At 49.9% G+C, this 14957-nt stretch overlaps 1 protein-coding gene across 1 annotated transcript; it reads left to right on the top strand.

Annotated features, from left to right (window-relative positions):
• Positions 1 to 2729: 2729 nt before the first annotated feature.
• wnt3 (wingless-type MMTV integration site family, member 3) lies at positions 2730 to 14957 on the top strand. Its single transcript, XM_088284454.1, has 4 exons — positions 2730 to 3069; positions 10131 to 10372; positions 12777 to 13042; positions 14366 to 14957. The coding sequence occupies exons 1-4, from the start codon at positions 2990 to 2992 to the stop codon at positions 14843 to 14845; spliced, it is 1068 nt and encodes a 355-aa protein (XP_088140580.1). The 5' UTR covers positions 2730 to 2989; the 3' UTR covers positions 14846 to 14957.

The following is a 14957-nucleotide window of genomic DNA, read 5'->3' as shown; positions in this document are numbered from 1 at the left end:
GACCAGGTCGGCATCCAAAAAAATCCCAAAGCTGAGCTCGGCACATTTCTGACGCTGTCGTAATAACGCGACAACGCCGGTGATAGAAAACAGACCTGCAGGCTGCTCGCATGACGTCCACGATGCGACCCCGACGACCACGTTGTGGGTCCCACACAACCTCCAGTGGCAAGTCCAGTGGTTCTTCTTACTCTTTGTTGTCACATAAAAGACACTGTGGGTGTGTGTGTGTGTGAGGAGGCTCCAAGGGGGGAACCTTTCTGCTGACCTCCACGCTATGCTCACTGGCTGGCACCCAGATCACTCACACACACGCGCTCAGAATACCCTTAAACAGAACCAAAATCCCCAGTGAACTGAAAAGCCTCAAATACAACCAAGAACGGACTAGAACTAGAACTCCTCTCAAACAAAACCTCAGACAAAAAAAACGATCTCCATCAAACATAACTTCCCTTTACACGGAAACCAAAAGTGTAAACGGACTAAAATGTACCAAAACAGAAGAGCAGCACCTGCCTCAAATGGAATCAGAACCTCCCACTAAGAAGAACCAGAACCTATCCTAAAGTAGACCCCCCCTCGCATAAACAGAACCAGAACCCGCGTTAAATCGGGCGAGACCCATCCTTAAATACAACCATGACTTCCACCAAACAGAACCACAACCCCTCTTAGACACGACAAGAACCTCTCAGTAAACAAAACCAGAGCCAGAACCTGACACTAAAAATAACCAGAACCAACTAAACAGGACAAGAGAGACAGAACTAGAATCTCCATAAACGGATCATTCAGTTAAAAAAAAAAACAGGAACCTTTACTAGACCAGCCTGAAACAGAACCCATACAGAATCAAAATCTCTCTAGAACGGACTCAACAGAGCAAGAACGTGACACTAAAAACAACCAGAACAATTCTTAAAGAGAACCAACACCTCCCACGAAACCGAACAAGACTAAAACCAATCCCAATAACCACCACCAGAACCTTCCCGAAACAGAACCAGAAGCAGTCCCAAAGGGTGGTTCCCCATCGCTTACGACAATGGGCTCGTCCACAGCGATGACGTGCTCCGGGTCGGAATGAGCTGCTTGCTGACGGGAGCTGTCGGCGCTCCGGTTGCCATCTGGCTGTCGCCGGGCAGCGGGCCGCCCATCAAAGCGGCGTCCTGTTTCCAGAACCGCCACGACGCGCGGGACAAGGCGCGCTACGCCTGCAGGTGGGGTAGAAGGCCGCCGCCGCACAAGCTTGCAGTCGCTTTCGTGACGCATCAACATTCTTGCAAGGCACTTTTCATCAGTCATCGTTTCAAGTCACGTCAGCGCCTTCGCATGATCTCATTCAAAAGTTCTGAACGCATCGCGACCTTTGTTGCTTGGGACGAGATCTCGTCAAAGCGGCACGGCTCGTTGATAATAACAAGAATAATTATTAAAGGAGTACTTGGAGAGGAAAATATTTTTCTTTACGTGGTACTTGAAGGCAAAAGTTCAAGCGCCACTAGTCTCGGGCAGATATTTTTGACTATTTTGGGGTGAATTCCAGATTAAGAATTTGTCCTCGTCGAAAAATGTGCCCAAAATGGCGGACTTCTTCCTCAATTTCAGGCAGGCGTCCTTTGAATATAGACAACATTTTTTGTGTCGATGGGTGAAATTGGTGTCAATTATTTACATTCGTACCACTGAGTGAGTTTTGGGAGGTTCTGTTTGGCGTTTTTAAGCACAAAACATGCTTGAAAGAAACACACTATCAAGTTATTACAAATTCTTTTCGCAGATATAATTAAAATAATGACGAGCATATGTCTGAATTATACTGATTCTCTCAAGCCGCCACTAGAACATTTCTAGAGTTTTTGCAATCATAAAGCATAGCGACCAGGTGGAATTTGGTGAAAACAGGACTGCGGTTGGAGTCTCCAACTGGTGAAAGTCTTGTTTTTCAGCGTGTGACATCATCAGAGCCCCTCGTCGCGCGACGGGACGTCTAGTCGTCTGGCGTGGTGCGACTCGCCTTTGATGCTCGCTATCTTGTTGCTATTCATGCTGATCAGTTTCCTCGTATGTGAATCGAATGACTCCGGGCCATCTATCACAAGCCCCCCCCCCCCCCCCCCCAACCACCGCCCCTCCTTCCTCCACTCTCCCTCCACGCCGCCCCCCTCCCCTCCCTCCACCCATCAGAATGACAATGGTGCTGATGTAAAAAGTGTCGCCTTTGGGCCGCAGCACCGTCGCACTTTATGGCTTTATTGTGGCCCCTTTTATGCGCTCCCCCCGCTGGGGCGGGCGGGCAACAATTTGGAAAATGCACTGTATACGTCCTCCCACCCGACCGCCCCTGCTCGGCGGCGTGCGGCGACATGCGCTCGCCGACCGATATCCGGATCAATTAGTCAAGCCGCAACCTCCTCAACATTTTTTTTTTTTTTTCGGGGATGGGGGGCTGGAAACAAGTTACCTTCTCCATGCGTCCCGCCCTCGCTGCACACGACTGGAGGATGGGTCGGGGATGTGGTGGGGTGGGGGGGGGGGGGGTGATTGACAGATGGGAAGGAATAATAATTTTTTTTTTTTTCGTAACCTAAGGCCATCTCCTGTGATTGGCTTGCCAGCTGACATCTCCAGACCCCCCCGCCCCCCCACACCTCCCGCCCCCACCCCTCCCTCCCATTTAATATTGGGCCTGTGGATGAGGCATCCTCAGGGAGGAAAAAGTGCAGCGAGAGGAAGACATCTACCTTTGGGAAAGAAGAAGGCGAAGAAGAGAGGGAGGGAAGGAAGGAAGGAGAGGAGCGTCACTCACTTTTCTTTCTGGCACCCACCAGGAACCTCACACACTTTTCCTGGCCCGACGCGAACAACAGGACGCTTCTTCTTCTTCTTCTTTTCGACATTTTCAATTGAATTCCCCCCCATTTGCCCAAATTCTTGTGGGAAAGTGGAGCTTCTATGCGTTCAACCCTCCAAGCAGGCTGGCCTCATGGATTTGTACCTGATTGGATATTTGGCGTGCGTGTGGCTGTGCGGCTCGCGGGTGCTCGGAGGCTATCCCATCTGGTGGTGAGTACGCCGCGACACGACCGGCAAGCCCCGACGACGCGTGCGCCGCTCGGGGGGAGAAAAAAATGCTAAAGGCCTCCCTAGTTGATGAATTAGCTGGAATTGAGGGGTCGGATTTTAAGGGGGGAATTAAATGCGTTTGAAAATGGTTGACGGGTTGATGGCATTGATTTTGGATGTCATTTCACAAAAATATGGGAGTCGGAATCCCATAAAAAACAGGAAGTGTACAAGAAATGAAGTCCAAATTCAAGACGACAAGTCAACTCAATTATGAGAGAAATTCCAGAAAGGCACAAAGAAACAAAGTCAAACTTCTTTTTGAAGAAGATACAAACTCAATTCCACAAAAAAATTCCAGAGAAGCAGAATTCAATTAAACCAAATTTGAAAGCCGGAAATCATTTTCTCGTTTTATGTTGAATTTCATGAGTCATATTGAGCTAAAATAAAATTAATTAATTTATAAAAATACTATTTTGCAAAAAAAATAAAAAAAAAATTTTTATGTTGCAATTTTCAAGAAGCAAAAAGTTGTCAGGTTACAAGAACAAAGTCATAGTTTCTTCTAAGAAAAACTCAAAAATGGCTTTTCGTCAGGACAAAAATTTGTTTCCATGCCAACATAATTTGGCAGTGGAATTCTTTGTTACGTTTTCCAAGTTGTCACCTCCGTACGAGTGACTGCAACATTCTGGTGAACTTTTGAGTGATTTGAAAGTTTCACTTACGTACGTGATGCATATGCGTGCTTGTGCGTGACAAAAGCCATCTTGGCAGCGTCTGCGCCGCATGTCAACGCTACTACGCGTTCGGTAGCCCAAACGAGCATGTGGCCCGCCGCGCAGCGCCAGCGCGCTCTTCTGCTTCCATTTAGCGCGGCGGCGAGCGCCAAGCGCTTTGCGAGGCCTGCACGCCCACTGCTGGCTGCGGCGAGGACCACCGCGCACGAGCCACAAACGGGCTCATTTTTGACATTTTTCTCTTTTTTGCGCCTTCGAGGAGCTTGACGTGACGACGGCGTCGTGTTCCCCGTGGCGAACAAAGCGCGTGGTGGCCTTTGATTGGGGCTGAATCAAAAGCGAATTTTTTAGCGCCGTGGCTTCAGGTGACGACGCAGGTGCTGAGGAATGGCTGTCGCGAAGGCCCCGCTTTCTCTCCTGAACGTCAAACGAGTTCAGTGACGAGCCCGGCGGGACAGACGGAGGGAACGTAAATTGTGAGGGAGCACTGAGATGCACATACTGGACACAAGCTATTCGGGAGGATTTAGAGAGTCAATTAGTCTCGTAAATTTCAATTCAAGTAATGCTGCGGGGAAACGAGAGTGCTGTTGGAGCGTCATGTTGACGTTCACAACAAAACAAAAATCATCTCTTCATGATGAGAAGCTCCAGGGCCTTGCAAATGTGTTTTCTAGCAAGCTCTAAAAACATTGAAGCGTGGAAATGGCACTTTCACTCTCAAGAGTATTTCTGAGCATTGCAAGTTAGAGATGCCCACAAACTTTTGTTTAGCCAAGTGAAACGGAATTCGTGACCAATGGATTTTTTTTTATATAGTTTTTTTGTGGTCTACTCGTGATAACCAACTTTCATGTAGAGAGGCTGGATTCACGAGCTCCACGAAATTGAAGGACCCCCAAAAATGGCAGCTTCAAAGCAACGCAGCAGATTTTTTTTTTTTTGAGTATGACCTTTTTTTGTGGGTCTCTTTGGGATAGACATGCCAACGCATTTTCTTTCTGCTCAGTACAATGTTTTTTTGAAGCTCAAAATGGTTAAATCTGTTCAATTTAAGACATCCATATTCACAAAATTTCATGTGGATCGTTGAAAAGTTTACATTTTATCTAACTTCCCAGGAGGTGTACTGTTTGAGTTTTTGGGCACGTGCAGGCCCCCAAAAAGCGGAAGAAAAATCCCCAGAACATTATGATCCTGGTAGAGGAAGAATTTTTGTATTGAAAAGTGATAAGAATGACGTGGCAAAAAGGTTGCTTTGGCTCAAAATCAGAATTGAGGGGTCACTTGTTGTCCTGAGATCTGAAGGCAAAGCCAAGGAGGTTCACACACACACACACACACACACACACACACACACCTCTCCAGTGTGACCCAAAGCAGCTTAAATGGAGCTGAAGAGTCCATCTCCGGGTCTCAGGAATGTCATTATCTGACAGTCCCCTCACCCCCCCTCCCAAAAAAAAAAAAAAAATTCAGAGGGATCACTTTAAATGATTCCTAGTGCGACCGCTCCGTGTGAAAGGATGGAGGAAGTCGCGCTTCTATTCGCAGACGTGCGGTGAACGAGAGGACAGGAACGTTCCTGAGAGGTGGAGGGCTGGGGGTTAAAGTTCATTTGAGGCTTGTGGCAAAATAGTCTTTGGACAGGCAGGTGCGCTTCTGACACAAACGTCGCTGCCAGTCGCAAAAATCAAACTTTTTTAGCGGGTCTACTCGTGATCGACATGCCGACCAACTTTCACGCAGCCGAGTGAAATGATCTTTCGGGACGACGTCAACGTGAAGCCGCAAAGAGAGCGAGCACAATTTCAAAGCAGGCGTAATCTGGCCCGTCATCAAAGCAGATGCACAGCGCTCATGTAGGAAATGACAAAGTAGACCCCCACTCGCAATCACCCCTCCCCTCCAACTCCCACCTCCAAGCGCGCATGGCGATTAGCGGCACTAAAACACAGGCCGGACCGGTTCCACAAAGGGAAACCTCGGAGGCCCGGAGGCTACAAACTCATTAGGACCGAGCACACATGCAACATTTAAAGTCTTCATTAGCTGGCCCATCTCACCTGCGAGCGCGTTCATTAGGAGCTAAGACACACGAGGTCACATGCGCGGCTGAAGGTGCGACGAATTCATCGTGACCCGGTCAAGCGCGGCCCAAAAGTTTCATTTCGTTGATGGTCACAAAAAAGACGCACGTGAGCATTTCAAGCATGCGACGATTCACAACATGCGAGCAACGACGCACGCCAGCAGCACGTCGTGTGTCTTCATATGTTTAAAAGGCGCCATGTCTAAATTCTCATCATCACAAACAAATTCCAGAAGCACACCTGAAGATTCCAGACGCTCTCGTGCGAGTTTTGATTTGCGTCGGACGGATTGGTGCTGACATTTGGAGAGCGGAGCCAACAAAATCGCATAAAAAAAAAAAAAAAATTTAAAAAGCACGCCTCAAAGATCATGCAAGCAACGGAGAAATGCTTTCTAAAAAAAAAAAAAAAAAAAAACATTTCCATTTTCAACATTTTAGCCACCTACGAGCAAGTCGGGAAAGCTTGCCCTGTTTTGGACACTGGGATGACGTCCTTAAAACGAGGGCAACATCCGAATGTCTCCAGTTTGCCGATCGGCACCGAGATTGTCACCTCGCCCAAAATTGCGAGTTGCATAAAAACTCTCCTTCTGCGAGTACACGCAGGTATGCGAGAAAACAAAGCCGTTGCTACGCCTCGCGTTGGTGCACGACACTCACGAAGGCGTGAGTTTGCAAAAAAAAAAAAAAAAAAACTTTTTAGCTTTGATGGCCCCGCGGCATGGAATACTTTGCTGACTAAAGTGAAACTCTCTGAAGTGATTCCACTTGGCGTTTGCCATTCTATCCTGAGGGACGACCAGCTTGTAACCACGCAACAGTGGCCGTGTTTGTTGTGCGCACGTTTCACTGAAAAACGTTCAACACTGCTCGCTTCGTCTTTTGGTGTCACGGATCCGGATCTCAATCAGCTCCCGCGCGCGTTCGCGCGAGCGCCTTTCGTAAATCCGTCCTAAATGCGTCTGATGGTCTCGGCGGAGAGTTTGCAAGTTGACGTCGCGTTCATCTTCCTTCTCGTGACTGCAGGGCGTCGTCGTCCCAACGCTGCACTCTGGCAGCGGCGGGATGAGCTCTGTGGAACTCCCGACAGGTTGGAACATCTTTCAATGGTCCTGTCATTTTTTATCTGATCAGCCGGAAGCTGTTGGACTACAAATCAAAAGTGTGCCAGAGAAGAAGTCGTCAACACGAAGAAAAAGTCCCGTCCTCGGGAAAAGCCGGCAACCATCCGTGGCCCACTTCGTCGCTCCCCGCCGTCGGCGGCTCTCCGCGGACCTTCTTGAGGGATTCGGCGACAACAACAACACGACGGCAGCGCGGCTCTGCCGAGGACCCGCCCGCGGCCGAATGTGACAAACACACGCTTATGCGTCGGCGTTGGAGTCGAACGCAAATGACGTCCCCAACGCCGCTTGGGAAGCGACACTCCGGGCTCAACGTAGCATATGCTAGCCTGACTTATTCACGAGCAAACACATTTTCCATCGATTTCTTTGCCGTCATTCCAATCAAAAGGTCACCTTTGTCAACACACTCCCGAGATGATGTTCTTGTTTCGGGGAAGTAGCGACATCTGAAACAGTCCCCCGGTTGCTTTTTAGCCTGGAGGGTGAAAACACGCTTATCGCTTTGAGTATGCTGGCCCTGCAGTTTTGTTTTGTTTTTTAAACTGGGAATAAAGTTTCACAATAAGAGCAGAAGCTACAGTGAACTTGCTTCCATGAAGTGCTTATTAATCCAAAGGCAAACTCGAGATCTTTTCAACATTCACCACTCGTAAACAAACCCATTTGATGAAAATTGTAGCTTGAACTTGAATGAAAAGGAGAGCCAACACGGGGCAAAAAATGACATTTCAACTAGTCAAGTGATTCGGAAATATACATGGTGGAAATTTCGACGGCGTAAACATGATCTTTGAGGGGCTGGCTAATGCGTTGACTTTTAGATTTCCGGAACCGATTGGCTGCTTTGAAGGTGCAACGGATAGCGAGCGCGCTGGCGAGCTGACGTTAGCTAGCAGGCTAGCAATGTTTTGCTAAATTTTGCCATCAGGGAGTCTTGCAATCATTTCTGTACTCCTACTTACGAAAGCACTCTATTTGTACCACAAGTTGCACTGGATTGTGCCAAAAAATAAAAATTAAAAAAACGAAAGCTTTTGCGACCCCAAACAAAATGGCGCTCGCTAGGCCACGCCAGAATAAAGCCACACCAACACCCAAATGTACGACTAAACTGATTATCGACATTCTCTTGAATGATTATTTTTTTGAAAAATCCTATTTATTTTACAATAAAGTTTTATTTTCTACTCAACTCATTTCAAATTGATTCAAAGAGTAAAGAAGTGATTGCATTAGAGCGTTACGTTCAAGTGCTACTGTACTCCCACATGGGCCCACTTAGATCGAAAACCCCCAACCAGGTTGTAAAACCCCCCGGGGCCAAAAGAGGCCCCACGCGCGACTTGCCGGGGCACGCACCTGCCAAAGCCTGCAGTTGGCCGCTGCCGCCGCCACCGCCGCTCTTTGCCGCTTGTCCCAGCGCCTGCAGCAGATTCCCCCGGATGGCTGGCTGCCTCCGTGGCGGTCTGCCGTTCGTCGACCCGGTCGGGACATGTTGCTCACGGCTTACGAGAAGCCAGGAAAAGCAGGAAGGAAGGCGGGACCGGCACGGTCTACGTGCTAGCTTGATTCCACTCTCAGCCCCTCGGGGCTGAGATTCATTCCTCATCCGCCCTGCGGAGTGACACGACGTCCAAAGTCACATCGGAAAATATTTTGCGCCCTAAATTGCTACGAAAGCTCTGGCTATTAGGAGAGTACTAATTGTTGTCAAGGAAGTATCAAAAAAAGTACTTTAACATGACTTTGATGATTTATTTTTAGTAATTCTGGGTTTAGCCAGGGTTGTCGGGGAAATTTCATTCTGTGAGTAGCTATAAAAAATCTCAAGCTCTCGTTACTGTAGAGCTCGACAACAGTGCAGAGCTTACACATCTGTCAGGAAAATGTTACACGATGTGTTGGAAATGATATTTAAGTGGTTAAGTTTATGTGGGCAATTCTACGCGTGAGCATCTGGGCATGAGCTGAGGTAGACAGCAGCTCTCACATTTGGTGTGTTTTTGAAATGCACCGTCTAGTGTAAATAAAGTATTGTCGTAGACGTCTGTCGGGGAGGCTGCAGCACGCTCATCGGTCTGATTGGGTTGCGCCCGGCGGGGGTCAGAGGGCATTCTGAGTGGTGCTATGATCTGATGGATGTCAATTAAGATTACGGACAACTCCAAAAGACTCAAGTCCAACCCGCGACTGATTGATTGAGCGGCATCCCCTCGGCCCCCCAAGAAATAAGTGTTGAGGACTTAAGTGACTCACGGTGAACGGTTGCGCTGAGCGAGTCTGCCGTTGCGGCGCCGCAGGTTTCCATCCAGAGAGCCTCCCCGCCCCCTCGGCACGTCACCGTGATCGGGAATGGAGGAAGTTCATGGAGGACACAAACTGCCAGGGCGGAATTTGTGCGGAATAAAAAGCAAAGAAGCAACAGGATTACACTTGATTTCCGACTTGATCCGGCACAGATTTAATTCATTCATTTATTCAAAGGAGGTGGAATCTAATCGACTCACCTGATTTCCGGCGACTTGCCGGTCGCTGCGCTTCGGTTCTAACTTGATGGTGACGTTAAAGATGTTTGAGACTCTCGACTCAAAGGTGTTGTGAAGGAAGAGCTTCGACGCTTAAAGTTAATTAAGTTCAAGACCTTCGACTCTATCGACGCCTACTTCTTGAAAGTCTTGTAAATGAGGAAGTAACGACTCGATGCGAAAGACCAGACTGAGGACATGACACCAGAGCCTTGAAGTTGCAGATCAAAAAGAAGTCCAAGACTTTACGTGAACTCAATTCAAGATTTCTGACTCCCAATGTCTAAAATGTTGCTGAACAAGTGAATGACTCCCGACTTTGGACTGGACACTGGCGACTTACAACTTGTGGATCACAAACACTTTAAACAAACACTGTCTTAAAATTCTTGTGGAGGAAGAGCAAGTCAAAGACTCAGCTAAAAGTCTTGTCCAAGAATTCGACTTCAAATGAAACTTACTGGAGCGTCTCAGCTTTGTAACGCTACAAAGTGTGGTAACTTTATATGCACGTATGTCGGTGTTTCCCCGAGATGCTGACTGCCGTTGTTGCTGCCCCCCCCCCCCCCAGGTCGCTGGCCCTGGGGCAGCAGTATTCATCGTTGGGCTCCCAACCCATCCTGTGCGGCTCCATCCCGGGCCTGGTGCCCAAGCAGCTCCGTTTCTGCCGCAACTACATCGAGATCATGCCCAGCGTGGCCGAGGGAGTCAAACTGGGCATCCAGGAGTGCCAGCACCAGTTCCGCGGGCGCCGCTGGAACTGCACCACCATCAAGGACAACTTAGCCATCTTCGGCCCCGTGCTGGATAAAGGTACGCCGGCCTTCCGTGTTTGCATCACTGCGGGATGACTCATGTTTGGCGGGTTCAGAAAGGCGACTGCAAGCCGTTACAGAACCTCCACATGTAGCAGAGAACAGTTTGCAGCCCGAGGCGCAGGGTTGCTTGTACTTCGGCTGCCAAAACACTAACTGGGGCAATTACAATAATAGACACCTTTCCTGGCTGCAGCCGGCGCAGACACAAGCACCGACACATTCCGCTTGTATCCGCGTTTGTCGTCGACACCGATAGCCCCTTTACAGTCCGCCGCGTTTAAGAGGGTCAGCGCAGCGCATCTATCCGTCAAGTGGCGCTGAAACACTGCACACATTCATCAGGTGGCTCACGGGCGGAATATTAATGGTCGGGATACCTCCGGTGAAGGCGACAGTGGGATGAGGCCTCGCAGTCGGTGGTTGGGAAGGTAGACGCTTGTGTTGCTGCTGATTGGAAAAAGAATCAGCGTGTGTGTGTGTGTGTGTATGTGTGTGTGTGTCGCAGGCAAATGAATGTGGGCAGCGTAAGCAGTCCAAGCGCCTCCGTCAACTCAAAAGGAGAGGGGAGGCCAAATGAGATTACAGGCAATAGAAAAGGGCCGGGGGGCTCCGCTCAACCCCTACTGTGCATGAAGGCTGCTGTTGGCCTCACACAGTCCGGCTCCCACGGACGCCCCGTTCACACGCCCTTTTGACTCTGTCATGAACAGGCTGAAAGGGGATCTCTCCCGACCTGGCCCGGGTGTGCTCTTCAAAAACCAGGGGTGAGGCGGCGACCGAGCCTCGGACGAACCGAGCTGGACTGGGGAGGTCGGAGCCCTACGGCGGGGCTACCGGCGATTTCAGAAGTGGGGAGTGGGCTTGGTTAGGAGAGTCGAGGGAATGCCAGTGCGGGGCAGAGCGAGGGGGTGGGGGCGCGAGTCGTTGGCGCTCTGTGAGGTTAACGCAGTGTGACACATGGGAAAGTCCGGCGAATTGACGAGCCCGGCAGGTAGACGGCGCAGCGGCGTTAGCCGAAACCGACAAGCCGCCACTTGCAAGGCTCGTCCGGGATGACCCGGTTCGAAATCAGCAGGGACCGCTGAGCTGATTGATAATTAGCATCATGCTAATTGGACAAGATCATGTGTGTTTGGGTTCTGGTGTCATTTTACTGAACGTATTGATTTTTGCAATATTATGTTATTAAAATCAAAGGTTGATGAAGAAAAATTAACGAAAAATTAAAAATGTAATCTCTTTGAGTGGCATCCTAGTTAGGTTTGAAAATCACTTAATAATATTTCGCAGACCTCAACGGCTTGCACGTCAGTCTCGTTGCCAGGATGGCCGAGTGGTCTAAGGCGCCGCGTTCAGGACCCAGTCTCCCCAGGAGACCTGGGTTCGAATCTCGAATTTCCCCATTGTGGGACTAATAAAGGGAATATTATTATTAATATTATTATTTACTAACCACTCCTGGATCTCCCCACCGAGCAGTCAAACCAGCAACATCTTGACGAATAAACATCCCAAGTGAGCGGTGGACTCATCGTCTTGGAATTTCTGGCTCTACCTGAGTAAACCAGGCACCCCAGCGCCCGCCCCAGCGTATCAGCATGTATTCACATTTGTGCAAGAGCCGGCGGTGCGTAATGGCAGAGCCGCAGACAACAAGTGTGCTACGATTATGAAACAATGGGATCGTCTTACATAAAGAGCGGCTGCCTTCAAAGGGGGCGGGGGGGGCATCGGCAAAGAAAACGGCCGAACGTGCTGCTAGATTTCACCTGAAAGCCTTGGGCACTAAACAGGGACGGGGTAAGGGATGGCGGGGGAGGGGGGAGCGGGGTGACAACATTCCTGAAACACTATCCAGATGCAAAGCAGCACACCTCAGGGATGACAGGAGGTCATGAGATCCCACCGAGCGCTAAGGCCCCTCCTGACACCGCCACAAAGGGCTGATGTCACTGCAGGGACGCGGCTTTTCCTGGGAGTCCGCAGTAAACAAAGTGTTTACTGTCCTTTATCATCTCGCGGGATGTGGAGGGAAGGTCCGCCCGCATCCCAAAGGAGGTCTCGTTAACGATCCACTCCGAGTGACTTACGTGCCACTCGCCACTCCAAACAGAAACAGGTGACATTTCAGTTGAACATTTGAGGTGGGGGGGTGTCCTCGGTTTACGACAGCGTTTCGTTCCTAAAACGGAAAAAACACAATGTGGCGGCAGAACATTGTCATGATTTCAAGTAGGATCTTCAAATGAGCGTCCTCTTTGTCCCGAGTTGCGTTGAAGGGAAGCACTTTGAAAAGCAGCGTCTGGATGTTGGCACAGCTCACGTTTGCTCTTGACCATGTTTAACACGATTGACACACTCTCTCGCTTCTCTCCCCCCCGGGCCTCCGTCTCCCGCAGCAACCAGAGAGTCAGCGTTTGTCCACGCCATCGCCTCGGCCGGCGTCGCCTTCGCCGTGACGCGCTCCTGCGCCGAGGGGACGTCCACCATGTGCGGCTGCGACTCCCACCACAAGGGACCGCCCGGGGAGGGCTGGAAGTGGGGCGGCTGCAGCGAGGACGCCGAGTTCGGCGTGCTGGTGTCCCGGGAGTTCGCAGACGCCCGGGAGAACCGACCGGACGCCCGCTCGGCCATGAACCGGCACAATAACGAAGCGGGACGCACGGTAAATCCTCCAGAATATCGCTTCAAGCATGTGACTGGGGTCTGCCGGTAATCAAACAGTATTAAGGAGGGGAAATTCCTTCCGTGATAAGAACATCAATAAGATGATCGACGCTTTCTTTTTGCCATGTGTCTGTTTGAGCGCTTTTACCAACACTTGGCCACACACACAACACACCCACAGCAAAAATTCCCTGACTGTCAAGTCAGCTGCATGACTCCAGGGTGAAAGTTGGGAGTTTTCGCATTAGCGGCTGGCCGGGACCACACGGGAACAAGCCGGCAGGGTCCGCCACCTGGCCATGCTCACGCTGCCTTTGTTTGGAGCCCGGGGCACCTCAAGACCGCCGGTTTCATTTCACCTGTCCGTGCTCTAGTGGGATGCTGAGGCGTAGGGGATTTTTTTGTTTTTTTTTTAAATATAGAATGAAAGAATGAGAAAGGCGGTAGGCGCCTTGGGGCAGCTCACTGATGATGTGAGCAACAAATTAGCAGCTGTACTTTGCAGCTGCGTCAAAAAGTCTCCTTTACAGAGTCGAGTTAAAACTACTTACTGTAAATAATATCTAGGGGGAGCTGGATAGGCTTCAAGATGACTTTATAGAGCAAAAGCACACCTGATGAGCTCACACGGCATTGTTGTTAAGAATCACTGTTGTCTGACTCCCATTATTTTCGCTTAACCCAAGAAAACCACTCGTCTACTGTACTTTACAAATAGTGGCTTTTAATACAGCAAAAACTTCGCTCATGGGGGAAAAAAAATCATAATAAAATCGAGATTTATTTAGCGTATTTTCTGAACTATAGAGCGCCCCCTACTGGTGAAATAAAAATCCATAGAAAAGCCACACCGTTGTATTAGGCGCATGGTTCAAAATCGAGGAAAAAAGTCGCAGCATTTGGTCTGGAAAATACGGTAATTGAACAGGAACTATCCCACCCAACCGCAGACATTAGTCAGTATCAAGTAAGTCAAATGTGGGAGACTTACAGTCAAGAGACTGAAACGCAAAAATGAATTTTTACTGACAATTTGAAATAAAACCCAACCGGTTTTGATAACTTGGCACAACCAAAAAAACAAAACTGCGCACACAAAATAGTTTCAAGACAAAAGGTAACTCCAAAATGGAATTAAGTAGAGTAAAAAAGTATTTGTATGTGGTTACTCCCCACTACGAGTGAATCCGCTGATGAAACTTTTTGTCTGCGAGTGTCAAGAATGCATGACCGCAGGCTTTGGAATCTTTCGATCTCGGATTCCATCTCTCTTCCAGCGTCTTATTGACGTTTGAACAATGTGGTGTTGTGTGTCGCCCAGACCATCTTGGACCACATGCATCTGCGCTGCAAGTGTCACGGCCTGTCGGGGAGCTGCGAGGTGAAGACGTGCTGGTGGGCGCAGCCCGACTTCCGCATGCTGGGCGACTACCTGAAGGACAAGTACGACAGCGCCTCCGAGATGGTGGTGGAGAAGCACCGGGAGTCCCGCGGCTGGGTGGAGACCCTGCGCGTCAAGTACGCCTTCTTCAAGCACCCCACCGAGCGCGACCTGGTCTACTACGAGGGCTCGCCAAACTTCTGCGAGCCCAACCAGGAGACGGGCTCCTTCGGGACGCGAGACCGCGCCTGCAACGTGTCGTCGCACGGCATCGAGGGCTGCGACCTGCTCTGCTGCGGCCGCGGGCACAACACCCGGACTGAGAAGCGCAAGGAGAAGTGCCACTGCATCTTCCACTGGTGCTGCTACGTCAGCTGCCAGGAGTGCGTGCGCGTTTACGACGTGCACACGTGCAAGTGAACAGGGGGGTGCGGGTGCGGGTGGACCGGACTACGAGCGCCGCCTGCACGGCGTCCCACTTACTGCGCGCAACAACCCGGCGCGCTCTGTACCCAACATCCGGTCCCTGACC

The sequence above is a fragment of the Idiotropiscis lumnitzeri genome, chromosome 20, assembly GCF_059441095.1.
Source record: "Idiotropiscis lumnitzeri isolate Australia: NSW breed Sydney's pygmy pipehorse chromosome 20, RoL_Ilum_1.0, whole genome shotgun sequence".
Taxonomy (NCBI): Eukaryota; Metazoa; Chordata; class Actinopteri; order Syngnathiformes; family Syngnathidae; genus Idiotropiscis; species Idiotropiscis lumnitzeri.
The sequence above is the reverse complement of the archived record's forward strand: the minus strand, read 5'-3'. Positions and strand labels throughout refer to the sequence as shown.

Excerpts from the sequence above, each read along its gene's own strand:
- wnt3 (XM_088284454.1), top strand. The coding sequence starts at position 2,990 with ATGGATTTGTACCTGATTGGATATTTGGCGTGCGTGTGGCTGTGCGGC. Across the intron at positions 10,373-12,776 it reads CGGCCCCGTGCTGGATAAAG|CAACCAGAGAGTCAGCGTTT; the intron begins GTACGCCGGCCT and ends CGTCTCCCGCAG. Across the intron at positions 13,043-14,365 it reads ATAACGAAGCGGGACGCACG|ACCATCTTGGACCACATGCA; the intron begins GTAAATCCTCCA and ends TGTGTCGCCCAG.